Consider the following 16,229-nt stretch of genomic DNA (forward strand, 5'->3'; position numbering starts at 1 on the left):
CAGTGACATGTTTAACACTCCTGACATATCAATATGCAGCTGCCTTCTGCTCTTCTGCTGTATATTAATGTGTGTGTGTGTGTGTGTGTGTGTATATTAATGTGTGTGTGTGTGTGTGTGTGTGATGAGGGTCTTTCTTTGGCCAAGGGAAGGCACCAGCTGTTCATTATCACAGGAGAAAGCTGTGTTTATCTGCCCCCCAACACACAAACGCACACACATACACCCACCCACATACACACACACACACACAGACACACACGGTAACACACAAACGCACCGTTGTACACACACACAGAACACGCACACCTCCAACCCACCCTCTTCTACCCTCCTCTTCCTCACCGCCACGCCCCTCTCTCTCTCTGTTTCTCGCCACAGGGTCGATGCACGCGCGAGAACTGCAAGTACCTGCACCCCCCCGCCCACCTAAAGACCCAGCTGGAGATCAACGGCAGGAACAACCTGATCCAGCAGAAGACGGCGGCGGCCATGTTGGCCCAGCAGATGCAGTTCATGATCCCTGGCACCGCCATGCAGCCCGTGGTGAGTGCCGAAGGTTCACGGGTGTGTGTTAGTGCGTGCGTGCGTGCGTGCGTGTGTGTGTGTGTGCTCAGTAGGGAGATGTGGAGTCGGGGGAGGAGGATGTTTACAGTGAGCGTCACGTGTCTACAGTGTTGTCAGGGACGATTCAGGGGGCTGGTCTCTGGCGAAGAAGGGGTAGGGACGAAAAAAGGCTTTCGAGCTAGGGTGGGAGACATGAAACCGCGTTCAAAGTGTAGGCACTGAACGCATGAGTCAATGTAGTCCAACGCCGAAAAAATATCCTGTGTACGTCATCAGATAAAAATAATTGTCTTCCTACTGTACATTAGCTCCGCTCACTGATCGTAGCCGCGTGTCGAGGTGTCCCTGAGCAAGGCACCTCGCCCCTAATTGCTCCCCAAGATCTGGCTGTCGCCTTGCGTGGTTGGCTCCGCCGTCGGTGTGTGAACGTGTGTGTGAACCGTTGCACGTCGCTTGGGACAAAAGCGTCCTGATAAGTGCCCTGAATGTAAATGTATACATTACGTTTACATTCAGGGCACGAGGCAGGTGCTTCTATCCAAAGCCACTTACAATAAGTACATTTGTCAGAAGAACGAACAACAACATATCGCTGTCGTTACAGTAAGGACGTTAATAGAACCAAGTGCCATGCACTAACAATCGCTAGGCTAACCCCTTCCCCGTATACAACACAGACAGCTAGGATAAGATGATACACAATGCTAGGTACTATTCAGTAAGTGCCAGGACGTACAACATACAATAAGTGCGAACATTAAGTGCCAGGACGTACAACATTCAATTAGTGCGTAAGAGGTGAGTCGATGCAGAGTCGAATGGCCCTGACACACCATTCCGACTGCCGATCGTCGGCAGAAAAGGCAGTCGGACCGATTTGGTCATGGCCATGGCCGATGTGCAACCGGCGGAAAATAACCCAGACGGGCTCGAAAAAAGGTCACAGGCGGCTTCGACGACGGCCGGTCGCTCAGCACACACCGAACAGACTCAGGTCAAGGAGCATGGCCATACCGTCCGACGACCGATAATCAGTCTGGCGTGTCAGGGCCTTTGGGTGAACTGAAGAGCCAAACTATCGCAACATAATAGACTTTTCACGTGGTGCATTGTTATTAGAGGTTGGGTTTCCCCTTCCGAATGACTTACAGAGTGTAGCGGCTCTAGAAGTAAACGCATGCGGCTTTTTCTGCTCAGCACGCGGGCTGGTGCACTGCGTCCACCAATCAGTGACTCTGCATATTGTTCCCTAATAACCTTCCGTGGCCCGGCCCACGAGACAGGGGAGTAGGTGTGCGTAAGCAACTCTTCCTCCTCCTCCTCCTCGCGTTCCTTGCTGCATTCACTGCACCATCAAAGCACCGCCTTCCAACCCAAAGCACCTGAAAAAGGGAGGGGAACTGAGAACAAGCGCGTTTGAAAGTGCGGTACGAGACCGCAGCTGTGCGGTACCCAACTGGGAGGAGATGTTCTCAGAGAAGGCTCATCTGGTTTTGTGGTGTTTTTTTGTGTTTACATCTATGTTTCTCTGTGTGTTTTATCTTCTGGGACAAGAAAATACTAGGGAGGGATTAAAGTGAAAGGAAGGATGCGATTGGACGTTTTTTTCCCATAGTGTAGTACATACGGCAAAACTTTCAAAGTGGATCAGACATGGATAACGACTTAATTTATCCCAAAGGAAATTAAGATTTTGAATTACATTTTTTTTACATTTTTTTATTGATTGAACAAGTAAGGAAAACAAGATTTTTGCAATGCACAATCTTCCTCTGGTACTCTCTCTCTCTCCCTCCCTCCCTCTCTCTCTCTCTCTCTCTCTCTCTCTCTCTCTCTCTCTCTCTCTCTGATGCATCAGCGTTCTAACCGTACCTTGATGTAGGCAGAACCCAATATCATCTTCTACACTTTATAGGTCATCAACGCCCCCCCCCTTCCTTTACTGCAGCAGTGTCACTTTAACGTCACTGACTGTTAAACGAAAGCATTGGTGAAGAAAAGATTTTAAGTAGAAAATAAAGTTGTTTAGATACCATTTAAGTTTTTATTCAGACTCAAATTTCCGTCCATTCCGACGATATTGCGCTACCCGTCCCATTTACGAGTGCTATGCATCCGTTTCCATTTCCCTTTCCATTCAGGGGATTTTGCTGACGCTTTCGTCCAAATGCGACTTACAACCGTTCATTCACACAATGCTGCACACCGCTGTGCATCCGTCGGGCCTCGTCTTCCATCCTGAGTGACCTCCAGTGAATTGAGGCACAGGTCACCTGCTCCAGGATGGACATGTGTCCCTAGGTTAACCCCTTCCCCGTATACAACACAGACAGCTAGGATAAGATGATACACAATGCTAGGTACTAATTTGGTGCCAGGTGCCAGGACGCACAACATACAATAAGTGCGTACATTAAGTGCCAGGACGTACAACATACAATTAGTGCGTAAGAGGGGTGTGTGTGGGGGGGGGGGAATGCTACGCAGAGTCTAATGGCCCTGACCTACCCTACCTGTCACACCTCTCCCTCCTGTCGATCTGGAGCAGGCGGGGGGGCGGTCCACGCTACAGCCGCCGCGCCCGGGGGATCGAACCCGGTTCCCCTGCGTCCCTGGCGCCGGAGCGCCCTTGCCGTTGGCCTCCTACCTGTGAACACATGAAACAACGCTGACCTCCCTCCCTCCCTCCCTCCCCCCCCTCTGTCCTGTGTCTCCCCCCCCCCTGACAGCAGACGTTCCCCACCTGCCAGGGCCTGGGCTCGGGCGGCGGGCTGAGCTACGCGCCCTACCTGGCGCCCATGTCCCACGCCATGGGCCTGGTGCCGGGCGACATCCTGCCCAGCGCGCCCGTCATGGTGCCCGGCAGCCCGCCATCTCCATGGGCCCATCTCCATGGCGACCGGCTCCTCCGGCTGCTCCTCGTCCTCCTCCTCGTCCTCGGCGCAGAAGCTGCTGCGCACCGACAAGCTGGAGGTGACACCCCCCCCCGACTCCTCCCATCCCCCTGTTCTCTCTCCCCCCCGCCCCCCCGATGCCCCCCCCCTTCTCTCCCCCCTCCCGACTCCCCCCCCTGTTCTCTCCCCCCTCCCGACTCCCCCCCTTTTCTCTCACCCCCCCTCGCCTTTTTCTCTCTCTTTTTTGCTTCTTCTCCCCTTTGTCTCTCTGTCCCTGTCTGTCTGTCTCTCTCTCTCCCTCCCTCTCTCTCTCTCTCCCTCTCTCTCTCTCTCTCTCCCTCTCTCTCTTCCTCTCTCTCCCTCGCTCTCTTCCTCTCTCTCTCCCTCGCTCTCTCCCTCTCTCTCTCTCCCTCGCTCCCTCTCTCTCTCTCTCTCTCCCTCTCTCTCTCCCTCCCTCTCTCTCTTTCCCTCTCTCTCTCTCTCCCTCTCTCTCTCTCTCTCTCTCTCTCCCTCCCTCTCTCTCTCTTCCTCTCTCTCTCTCTCTCTAGGGGACCTAAATCAGAAATAGAACGACCCCCACACACACCCCACCAACACCACCACCGACCCCTTAATGAGAACCGGTCTGTCTGTCTGACATTCGGGAGGTGGATATAGAGGGGGAGGTCCGTGTGTCATTAAGGCGGTAACACCTGTTAATGGTTGCCCAGGTGTGTGTGAGGAGCAGATGGGTGCTCCGAGACCCCCCCGTGGTAATGGTTCAGTCCCCCGGGGCAGACCTTTCTGAGCCCGTCTCAGCTCAGCCAGCCGCTTCACGGCTCCCCTTCATACGGGCGGGCCGACGAAGCCCACACACACACACACACACGGGTGCGCATGCATGCACAAACATAAACGTCACACACATATACGCCGTCGCGCACACAAAGTCACACGTAGCGTCTCACGCACATGACACACCGTCACACGCAAACAATCACACGCACACACACGACCTTACACGCCGTCACGCACACACACACACAACAAGAGCCGACACATGAGAACCATGGTTAAAACACTCGTCGGCATGGCGACGGATACATCCAACGTGGGAGGAGAGGGTGTGGGGTTGGGGGGGCGTTGCGGTGTCTCCCTGCCGTGCGATCGCTCCTCAGACCACGTGATGCACACCGTAACCATGACGGCAGGCCACGGGTTCAAGGACGCATCACTATGTCAGGAATGGTGTTTTTTTTGCAGAAGGCCCTTTCACGCACACAGACACACACACACACACACACACAGAGCCGTGATGAGGAGCTAAACCGCCCTGACACAACCCATACCATACAGCGGCTGAGGTGAAGGAACCATCTTGAGTTATCGGGGTTGCCCTGATTACAATGGCCCTCAGTGTGCAATGTTTCGCCGTCGCCATAAATCCCTCTCTTCAACCTCCCGGGGGGAGCGTAGCATGTTAGCACTCGAGGCTAACGAGGACGTCGTTTATTAGCCGGCGTTTGCGTTTTGATTCACAGAAACGCGCTGGCCTGAGTGACAGGGAGGTGACTTTAGGAATTGTGTGTGTGTGTGTGTGTGTGTGTTGGTGTGAGGGTGTCTGTTATTGTATGCGTTGGCTAAGCATCTGTGTTTAGATGTTAGTGATGCCATGGTTCCGTCCTCTCTTTATGTCATGTTAAGGCAAGGCAGGGCAAGGTGTCCTTATTAATCTAGCACTTTTCATACACCAGGCAGACTCCAAGTGCTGCCTAGACTCAAGTGTTAACACGTGAGTCTAACAAGGATGTCGTTTATTAGCCCGCGTTCGCGTTTTGATTTATGAACACGCGCACGCACGAGTGACAGGGAAGGAGTTAACGACAAAAGCTAGCCGGACAGGCCTTTACACGTATTTTATACACGGATATAAACAAAGACAAGTTACAACGACTCAAATCAAAGTATTGTTGGCGCACTCCAGCTAATGAAGCAGGGCAGCCAACTGTGCCGAATGTAAACCATCGTTAATACCGGGGCCCAAGCGAAGTCAACGGCATGTTTATGGAACCCAGAGAGTTAACCGCAGCTGTGAAACTCACCTAGCCTCGGCCTCATATAACACACAACACAACAGAGGCAACACACCAGACACAGCACAACAGAGACAACACAACCAGGGTCCCCGCGGGTCCTTAAAAAGCCTTAGAAACAACCTTCTGTTTTCGAGGCCTAAAAAAGTCTTACATTCTCTGGCATGTCTGGAATTTTTCAAAAGGGTATTTAATTGAATATGGGACTAAGCGAGTGAAATGTCTCCATCCAGTTTGGTGTATTTTTTTAACGGCAATTTTATAACTGACCTTGGGTTTTGGATTGTCGATTATAAATGCTACTTCAACGGCACCGACAATCCAAAACCCAAGTGGAATCTAGATGGAAAGAGTGTTTAGTTCAAAACGTGAGCAGCTTTTACTTCTTCGCCACCTACAGAGTTGGTTATGTAAACCCCATGTTGTTTCCCATAGACATTTAACCGATGAAACCGAAAAGCTTTGAAGGCGAGACTTATTCTTCAGAGGTCTATAGCGATCTTATTCACGAAATTTGACCTGCACAAACCATATAGGCCTATTAGAAGAAAGCTGAGACTCCACTGATTCCAACAGCCCATACCATATCACTCTGTGACTAAAACTCGCCAATAACAAATCAAGAGCCAACTTCCCCATCTTTTAACAACCAAAAATGGTTGTTAATTGTTTTTGTCCTCAAAGTTGAGTTTGACCGCATTGAACCACCATAAACAGATAATCCATTGTCTGGGCCCAATTTTGCCAGTAAACAAGTTGTTTACAAACAATGACTAAGAGAAGGGTTCTGAGGAAATAGGCAAATTGCCCTCATCAGAACACATGTTCTTCAGCTCTATCTGGTGGCCATATTGTGTTAAGCGGTGTTTGGCCTGATGTCATTCAATTATATTTGCCCTGAACTTTCAAAAGAGGGGTCAACTGTCTTTGAGACATGACATGTAAGGTCTTAGTTCAATGAAGCACTTTAAACAGTAGCACGTTTTATTTGGAAACGTTAATTTATTTTGTTCGATTTCCTCTCAGTGAAACACTTTCTTTCTTTTTATAGACACAATGTATGAATGCATATGGAAAGCAATTAAAAACGCAAACTTGTGGCGTTAAAGGCCACATGATAAAAAATGTTGGTGCACCTAACTTCTGTGCTGGTGCACCTAAATAAAATAGTTAGGCGCACCAGCGCAACCAATGCCAAAGGTTAGTCTGGAGCCCTGCTTTATGGGCGAATGTCTGTTTAACGACAAGTGGTTGGATTATGGTAAACACTTAGGAACAGACACAACACAACAGGCACAACACAACAGACACAACACAACAGACACAACACATCAGACACAACAAGACGGAGACAACACAAAAGAGACAACACAACAGAGACAACACGACAGACACAACACAACAGACAGACAGACAGACAGACTCACTGACTGACTGACTGACTGACTGACTCACTGACTCACTGACTGACTGACTGACTCACTGACTGACTGACTGACTGGCTGACTGACTGACTGATTGACTGACTGGGCGTCGGATGGAAGGACATACAGACAGAGGGAGGGAGGGAGGGAGGGAGGGAGAGAGAGACGGATCGGACAAACTTACAGACAGACAGACAAACAGACAGGGATCCAGACGGACAGGAAATCAGACAGACAGGGAGCCAGAGCTTGCTCTTGCACACGCTAACACCACTGCCATCGTTGTCCCTTCCACTGACTCCCTCACGGTGCAGGTAGGAGGTAGGAGGTAGGAGGTAGGGGGTAGGGGGTAGGGGGTAGGAGGTAGGGGGTAGGAGGTAGGGGGTAGGCGCCCGTCTGTCCCCCTTGGCACGCGGCGCCTCCTTCTCCGCACCATCGGCGGCCATATGTGTACGTTGAGGTGGTTTCGTGCTGTTCCACGGCGCCCGTGATGGATAAACAGCGCTCTCTCCCCGAGACCTGGAGGTGATGCGTGGGCGCGTTTGTGCAGCTCCACGTGTGTGGTCGTTGGAGGGTGGATCGGTGGGGGTGTGTGCGCGTGTGTGCGGGCACGTGTCTGTGTGCGTGTTGACTGTGTGTGTGTTTGTGGTTGTGTGTGTGTGTGTGTGTGTCAGTTTTTGTGTGTGTGTCAGTCTTTTTATTTTTACAGTGGGAGTGCTATCACTTAGCAACCGAACAGTGCTGGCTCTAATGAAACAGTATCCCTCTGAGACACAAGCGCACGCCCACGCAAACACACACACGCACACGCGCACACACACACACACACAGACACCCTCATGCACATGCGAGAGAGGGAGGGTTTTGTGTGTGTTCTTGTTTTGCTTCTATCCGTGTGTTTGTGCGTGCGGTGCCGGGGCCAGGTGCGTGCGCTTCCGTGTATGTGTGTGTTTGTTTTTCTGAGAGTATGTGTGTGCGCTTGCCGTTGTTAACGGTACAAACCGTGTTTGTGTGTATCCGTGTGTCATCACCGGAGCCGGTTTGCTAATGATTACACAAAGGCACGCACACACACACACACACACACGCGCAAACACAAACGCACACACCCAAGACGCACAAACGCAGGAGGACAGTTAACCTGCGGGGTGATGGCGGCGTCACGCGTCCTCCATGTTGCACGAGCTCAGTCCCCACTTAGCGCCTCTCGTTTTTCATGCCAGCGTGTTCCTCCTACTGCTATTGACCGGCAGTCCTCCTCCTCCTCCCTCCTCCCTTCCTCCTCCTCCCACTCCTCCCTCCTTCCTCCTCCCCCTCACCCTCCCTCCCTCACCCCCCACTCCTCTCACTCTCGGAACAACAACTTTTGGATGCACGTGCACATCACGACTTGTGTGTGTGTGTGTGTGCTTGTGTTAGTGTGTCTGTGCTTGGGTGCGTTCGTTAGCGTATGCTTGCTTGTGCGCGTGCGTCAGTGTGTGTGTGCTCGCGTGTATCCGTCGAGTGGGCGAGTGTGTCCAGGTGATGCGGTTCCGTTCAGCCACCCCGTCCGTTCGCCTCGTCCTTAACCAAGGAACCTTCTTCTTCTCTGTGTCGCCGTGACGACCCCCATCCCAGGTGTGCCGGGAGTTCCAGCGGGGGAACTGCGCCCGCGGCGAGACGGACTGCCGCTTCGCCCACCCCAGCGACAGCCCCATGATCGACACCAGCGACAACACGGTCACCGTGTGCATGGACTACATCAAGAGCCGCTGCTCCCGGGAGAAGTGCAAGTACTTCCACCCCCCGGCGCACCTGCAGGCCAAGATCAAGGCGGCCCAGCACCAGGCTAACCAGACGGCCGTGGCCGCGCAGGCCGCCGCCGCCGCCGCCATGGTGAGTGGACGAGGGTTAGCCCGTGTGTTTAGCTAGTGAGCGTTTTTTTTAAGCTAGCTTTTTTGCGCCAGCTTCGCTGCCGCTAACATGTGCCGTTGGGAAATGAAACGCGGCGAGTCGCACTGACCGAGTGAGGAAGGAGTAGCCGTAATGCGTAGATAGTTTAGAGTAACGGAAATTGTTGAGAAGCACACAAATGCACCCTTAAACAACAAAACATTTAGGATTCGGGGTCTCAGGAGTTAAACCGTAAAATAGGTCATTTGTGTAATCTGATAGGGATGTCGAAACAAACTGCGCACTGAATAAATGCAAATATTTGTTATTCATTCGTACAAATTAATAAACACTAAAAAACTAACTAAACATAAACCGAAACGAATATCAAAATAATAAAAACGCTATCGTTCCTTAAACTCTTAAATAGTCGTTCTCGTACAGGGTACGACGTAGCTAGGCTAGCGCTACCGTTAGCCTGCAGGGTGCGGCGGTGTAGCGGTTACCTTACTATGTGCTGACCGGACAGGAAACGGCTCGTTTGAAAAAAAGTTGCATTTTGCGCACTGTTGTCGACGACCAAAGTACGGTTGGACAATCAATAGGTAAATGCCTATACAACAATTTAATGAAACGGGGGAGTAAGGTGTTTTTTGCTGTTTTCCGATGATGAATGCGATTCAGGGAGCCACGCTGTATCCTTCAGTGAACGAGGTTTGCGTCGCGGGACGATAACCCAAAATCCTTTCAGCTTCTCACCTCCTCTCCGTTTTCTAAATCGAGTTTCAACATGAGCGTGCGCAAAACAACAAAGCCGTCCGTCGCAGCCGACACAAGTTATTCAGGGTACGAGCGAACACACACACGTCGGAATGTCCCGTACCTAATTAAGGCCGCGTGCATGTGAGGACTGAGCAATCAGGCTGAGGCCCCCATACCACACTAAGGCCCCATTACAGAACACCTCTAAAAACAAAAGATTATATTATGCCACCAGGTGTGAGTGTGGTTAGCCGTTACAAGCCGTTTAGAAAATCTGCCTCTTCTGACATCACAAGTGGGCGTGTCCACCTAGATGTGCGCTGGATAGATCAGTCTACCAGCCCACCCTGTGGAATGTTGTAAACGTTGCCCCTCTCCTCGTCAATCATCTAGGTCGACGCGCCCACTTGTGATGTCAGAAGAGGCCGATTTTCAGAACGGCTTGTAAAATCACACTCACACCTGGTGCTTATAATGCGCCACCCTTACCGCACACACGAGCACACATACACTAACGCACGCACACAAGCAAACACACACTAATACACACACAAGCACACACTAACGCGCACACGTGAGCACACATTCACTGACGCACACACACAAGCAAGCACACGTAAAACCCGGGGCTTGGCTTTAGCTCGTTTTGGTAGCCTCTCCTCCATGCTTGCGCACCGATACTAGCTGGTTCAAAGGGAGGCCGTCCCATTAAAGCGAACTGGCTCCCTGTATGTGGCAGCGTAGCATAATAGCACGGCCACAATTAGCGCCTTTGTCCCGCGGCGGCTCCCCTATTATTTTTCAACGGCCTTTGGTTCACGTGGAGACAATGGGCTCTGCTTAGCCTCCTCAATAACCCTCTCTGGCACGCACACACACACGCACGCACACTCGCTCGCTTGCCCGTTGAAACACACACGCTTGCACACACAGACACACACGCACACACACACACACACACTGGAACGCATCCAACCACGCCACTCTCCCCTCCTCAACACGCCATGGGAAGTGCGTCTCTCTCTCCCTTAGTCTCTCTCTCTGTATCTGCCTCTCTCTCTCTCTCTCTCTCTCTCTCTCTCTCTCTCTCTCTCTCTCTCTCTCTACCTCTCTCTCTCTCTCTCTCTCTCTACCTCTCACTCTCTCTCTCTCTCTCTCTCTCTCTCTACCTCTCTCTCTCTACCTCTCTCTCTCTCTCTCTCTACCTCTCTCTCTACCTCTCACTCTCTCTATCTCTCTCTCTCTACCTCTCTCTCTCTCTCTCTCTCTCTCTCTCTCTCTCTCTCTCTCTCTCCCTGATCGCTGCTAATCGAGTCAGGGAGATGGACGAGGGCGTCTGGCCGAGCAATGACATCAGCGCTTCGTCCACCTCCGCCGCGGCAGACAGACAGGCTGCCTGGCGACAGGCAGACGCACAGACGGATGGGCGGACAGACTGATCGACAGGCAGAGCGGGAGACGGAGACAGACGGACAGCCAGACTGGCAGGGCGTGCGATGGAAGGACACACTGACAGGGGGGTGGACAGAGAGACAGACGAACTGACAGACAGGCAGACAGACAGACAGACAGACAGACAGACAGACAGACAGACAGACAGACAGACAGGCTGGCAGGCCGTGGGATGGATGGAAAAACAGACTAGATGACTAGAGAGAGCGACGGACCGGACAAACACACAGACAGACAGGGAGGTGGTGAGACAGGGAGTCAGACAGGACCTTGCGTGGGCACAGCCCTTGATGTTTGTGGGGGGAGTAACACGGCGTTGGAGCGGCAGACCGGCCCGTTAACGGGGAGGGCGCTGGCAGTAAACTGTCTGCTGGCTGAGCCCCTCCGTCGCCTACGCCACCCAGCCCTCCACCCCCCCGCTGTTTGACTGGCACTGACCCCCCGCTGACTGACTACACCCCTTCCCTCCCTACACACACACACACACACACATGAACGCACACACACACACACACACACGGCGTCACGGCATGAGCATGCTTCCCTGCGCCTAGCTCTCATTGGCTTGTTCCATCGCTCGCTGCTTACTCCCCCCCCACCCGCACCCCCCCCCCCCCCCCCCCCCCCATTTCCCCCCCATTCCCCCCCCCACCACCAGTCCGGCGCGCGTGGGCGTAGGCTAATCGGGTCGGCCAACACCGCTAAGCCAACCGTTTTTTTTTTAGTGCGCCTTGCACCTAGCATAGAACAGGGAACGTACCGCGCGCATCGACTCAACACCGCCACTTTGAACAAACAATGCACTGTGTTGTGTCGTATTCATGGAACAACTTTAAACGATGCAGTGGTTGAAAACAGACGAGGTAGCTAGTGACGTGCTACCGCTACCGCTAGCTAATTTATTTTCTTCACGCATCAGCGAAGCCAGCATTGCGCATTTTTTTACAGTTTCTGACTTTAACAACGTCTTTTACAAAAAAATCGACCGTTTTACAAAAATGCTTCTGTGAGGTGTCCGAGGTTAGCGGTAAGAGGTTAGCGGTTTTTTATTTCGTTCCTTTGTTATTTCTTTCTGCTCCTTCTCAACCGACATATAGTATCAGATATCGGCTGTAAGTCCTGAGCCGCCTTTTTATTAAAGCGTAGCTCGGCGGCAGATAGCATCAGCGCCGGTTGCTTGAGCCCTTTTCATTACAACAGCGAGAGGCCCCTAGCCTCTGACGGACCTTCGCGGCGGTTAGCATGACGCGGCGTGTTGGCGCAGGAGTCGCACAGAGTAGATCCTAGGGTGGATTACTTTATTGTTGCTCATTGCCTCGCTCTACCGCTACGCCGCTGTAGTGTCTCGCCCGCTCTCCCACACCCTAACCCCAACCGCAAACCCCAACCGTCTGTGAGTTCCCTTCGGCCATCTTTGTTTCTTCTATTCTTTTCCCGCAAACGTAAAAATTTACTTTTGCCTTTTGTCGCTAACTATAGCTTTCACCATTGGTAAAGATTGTTGTTTTTCTTTATCCTTATTTTCTGTAAGGGCTTAGGCTCAGGGTCTTTTTCATCTTACTTACTTTTTTTTTCGACCCGAGTTGTGATTGACTCCCAATTATTTCGGATTCAGAACCCGATCCGATTTCTGTCTTTGCCTCCGCCCACATCCCCCAATAAATCAACCAATCAAGAGCAGGGGTTCCAGACCTGCCAGAGAAAGCAAGCACGCTCTTACTTTGGAGATCTCAATGGATAATGAAACACATCCACATATAACTGACAGATTATACATTAAGCTTCAAATTAAAAGTGCAACATATCAACAATAATGAAACACAATCCCAAAATGACTTTCTTCCAAAACAATTCTCTGTTGTTCTTTGAGATAGTAACAAAGTTAAACTAAACTTAACATAACCAGACTGACTTAATACTTGAGATTGAGTTAACATATTTATTAGCTCAAAATAAAAAGTAAAGTTAAATGTCAGACGGGGTGTAAATATATAGGTAATATAATCCCAAAACAATCTGCTTTATTTTTCCAAAAAAAACTGAATTCTTTGATAGTGTTACTGCCAACAGACAAAGTGATGTGTGCTTGTGTTGGCGCGTGCGTGTGTCTGTGTGTGTGTGTGCGTGCGTGTGTTTGCTTTAGCAACAGATCCCACCTTTGATGTCTGCAGAGTATCTGTTCAGATGTTGACCGTGTCTGTAGCATAGCAATGTTTACCTTCCACCACTACCTTCTCTATCACTTTGTTAAAAACCAGCTGTTTTACTTGTTCAGAAGTAGTTTGACATTACTGCAAAATGTCTCTGTGGTAGTGGACACGTTTTAGAACCTTGCTTTTTAACCAAACAGTCGATATACTGTAAATTATTCTTCATTTGTTCTGCTTTGGTACTAATTAAAAGAAAAAAAAAATCTGATGTTTCTTTAAAGTAAACAAAACAAAAGGACATTTTTGTTTATGTGCATGCCTATTGTTTTGTATGTGGTATACTTGCATTCAGATTATTTTTTGTTTTTGTTTTTTTCCTTCTCACCTACCCACAATGCAATGCTGTCCCCCATGACGCACCTCTGCTTGCTGTTACCTGTATGTTAATACGCTTGAACCCCATTGGCCCACTGCCATCATGTGCTCGCTGCCTGCTAATTAAAGACTCAGTCGACTGCCAAAGCAATGAAGCGACCCCTCGAGGCCTCCTTAGACCTGGTACTTTGACCTTTCACCTTTTGCTTTGCATGTAGCTTCTTTAATTGTACTGTAGCCACTCACAAATTTTTTAAGTTGTTCTCTTTTGTTTTCCTTGTGAAACCCAGTTAAATATATTTGTACTTGTGTATGTGTAATTTGTTTTTGATTATTACTTCTATTCATATTGCAATTTTAAAGGGCTAGCATTCTGTGTAATGTTAATTTTCAAACAAACCAACGTAATGTTAATTCCATTTTAGGGCTGTGCTTAGCGTAGCAGCAAAACATATACATTTGTAAAGTAGCACTACTTAGCCTTTTATACCATTTTGTCTAGACACAGTCTCCTCGCCCTCTAATCTGTTCTGTCGTTTTCACTTGTTTTATGTGTTGTTGTTTATCCCCGGGTCCGCTAGGCCTCAGTCTGGCCCCACGGCGTCCTCCATCCCCTACCAAAGAGACAAGCACTTGAGAAGTCCAACGGCGCCGGCTCCCTCTTCAACCCCAGTGTATTGCACTACCAACAGGCCCTGGCCAACGCACAGCTACAGCAGCCTGCTTTCTTTCCCACAGGTAAGGCTAGCCCTGTCGCGGCGCCGCGTCACATTAGCATCTCGCTTATCGCATGCTAGTTAGCATAGCTTGTAGCGTAGCTGCCTGAACCTTTACACGTAGAATGTCTAGATAACCAGAGTAGGCTCAAAGTTTCTCTGAGTGTTGTTGCCGTTCTCGAGCCAAATTTATTTTCCAAGGACAGAAGAATATTTTCTTTGTTTTTCATTATTGCTTTTTCCGCTATTCTGTCACATCATAGCATTATTGATTTTCCGTTAGCTTGGCGGTGACGCTGTGAGCCAACGGCCGAGGCCAGTGTGAAGTTGCACCGGCCCCGCTGGCTGTAGGCTCATTTAAGTGTGTTAAATGGAAGTGAAGCCGTTTGGCTGTTGCTGAACCCGATCCTCACGCATGTACGACTCAATGGCAGACGCACACGCAACAACGCGCAACATAATAATAATAATAATAATCATGCATTTTATTTTAAAAGCGCCTTTCAAGGTTCCCAAGGACACTGTAGAAATATAGTGCATCTAGTCAATAAAAGTAAATAAATAGTCAATAGAAGTCACACACATGATCATATAACACTGACAACATGGACATAGTACACTCAGACATAAAGGGAATTTAGACGTTTTCTGGATCACACTCACAGTGGAAGTGAGTCCAATATTCACACACAGCGCACAAAATAATAGACCAAACAAACTAAGATAAATCGTGTGGTGTGGAACTCACAACAGCTCCAGAGTCAGTTTGTCTTGTTTTCGGCACAGTCAAAGCGGTGTCAGTGGTGCCCTCTGGTTAGCTGCTAAACGAGTTAACCGCGACTAATGCGCTAGCCTCCAGCCATGTTGACTCATGTGTTGAGTCATGCGGTGCCCCAACCCTGCCCCTCCTCTTTCATCTCTCCCCATTCTCCCTCCCTCCTCCCTCCCTCCTCATCCATCCCCTTCTCTCCCTCCCGCTATCTCCTCCCTCCTCCCTTCCTCCTCCCTCTCTCCTCCCTCAATCCTCCCTCATCCCTTCCTTTCCCTCCCCCTTTCTCTTTTCTCCTCCCTTTCTCCTCCCTATACCTCACCCATCTCCTTCTCTCCCTCCTCACCCATCTCCTTCACTCCCTCCTCCGTTTCTCCTATCCCTCCCCTGTCTTCTCCCTCCATCCTCTCCCTCCACCTTCCTCCTTCCCCACGCCCTCTCCCTCCGTGCCACCTCAGTCCATCCCTCCCCCCCATCCCTCCCTCCCTCCCTCCCTCCCTCCCCCATCCCTCCCTTCCTCCCTCTCCCCCAGAGAGGAGGTAAATCCAAAAAACAGACCCATTTGGTTAGTTCTCCAGTCTTCTGGTACCCGGCGTGGCAGTCCAGACGGGCGTGGTTCTCCGACCCCGGTCGGAGCCTGGCAGACGTTTTAACGGCGGCGCCTCGGGTTCCCCCCGTGCGGTTCCCCGCCCCTAAGTGGAGCGTGTGAAGAGGTCCTAAACAACCCGCGCAAATCCCTCTTCAATCATGTCTTCCAGATCACTGCACTGAAGTCTTCTGTTTGAGTTCACATTATACGTACTACGGCGCAGTGCGTATAATGTGAAATCAAACAGAATGGCGTTAGCGATCGGGTGTGTTGGCGTAACTACGCCAACGAACCCGATCGCTAACGCCGTCCGATCCCGAAGTCTGAACGACCCCGCTGAGGCTCATGGGAACAGTTGATACAGCCGCTTTATTGATCGTTTTACCGTTTTACAGTTTGCTGTTCTCCCCAAACCGTTTACATTTTTTTTAGTTCCGAACAGTTTCCAATTTGGCCCGAACACTAAGCCGAACAAATGCCACGCAAACGTCCGTAAAACGCGATAGGGGGAAAAGGCAATTATAACTAAACGTAAACCTAATACATAATAACTCACGTCTGCCTGCAGAACCAGCTCCGACCCGTGC

The 16,229-nt window shown here is 50.6% G+C and overlaps 1 protein-coding gene across 1 annotated transcript in view; it reads left to right on the forward strand.

The window, feature by feature from the left end:
• Positions 1 to 16,229, forward strand: part of LOC307074691 (muscleblind-like protein 2a) — a gene marked incomplete at its 5' end in the record, with an annotated part of 239,675 nt that overhangs the window by 43,545 nt on the left and 179,901 nt on the right. The window contains 6 exon segments of the mRNA XM_079734959.1: positions 382 to 546; positions 3,297 to 3,440; positions 3,442 to 3,540; positions 8,575 to 8,832; positions 13,698 to 13,751; positions 14,150 to 14,306. Of these exon segments, the coding sequence (XP_079591085.1) occupies positions 382 to 546; positions 3,297 to 3,440; positions 3,442 to 3,540; positions 8,575 to 8,832; positions 13,698 to 13,751; positions 14,150 to 14,306 (877 nt within the window).

Source organism: Pollachius pollachius (genome assembly GCF_949987615.1).
Source record: "Pollachius pollachius genome assembly, chromosome: 4".
Classification (NCBI taxonomy): domain Eukaryota; kingdom Metazoa; phylum Chordata; class Actinopteri; order Gadiformes; family Gadidae; genus Pollachius; species Pollachius pollachius.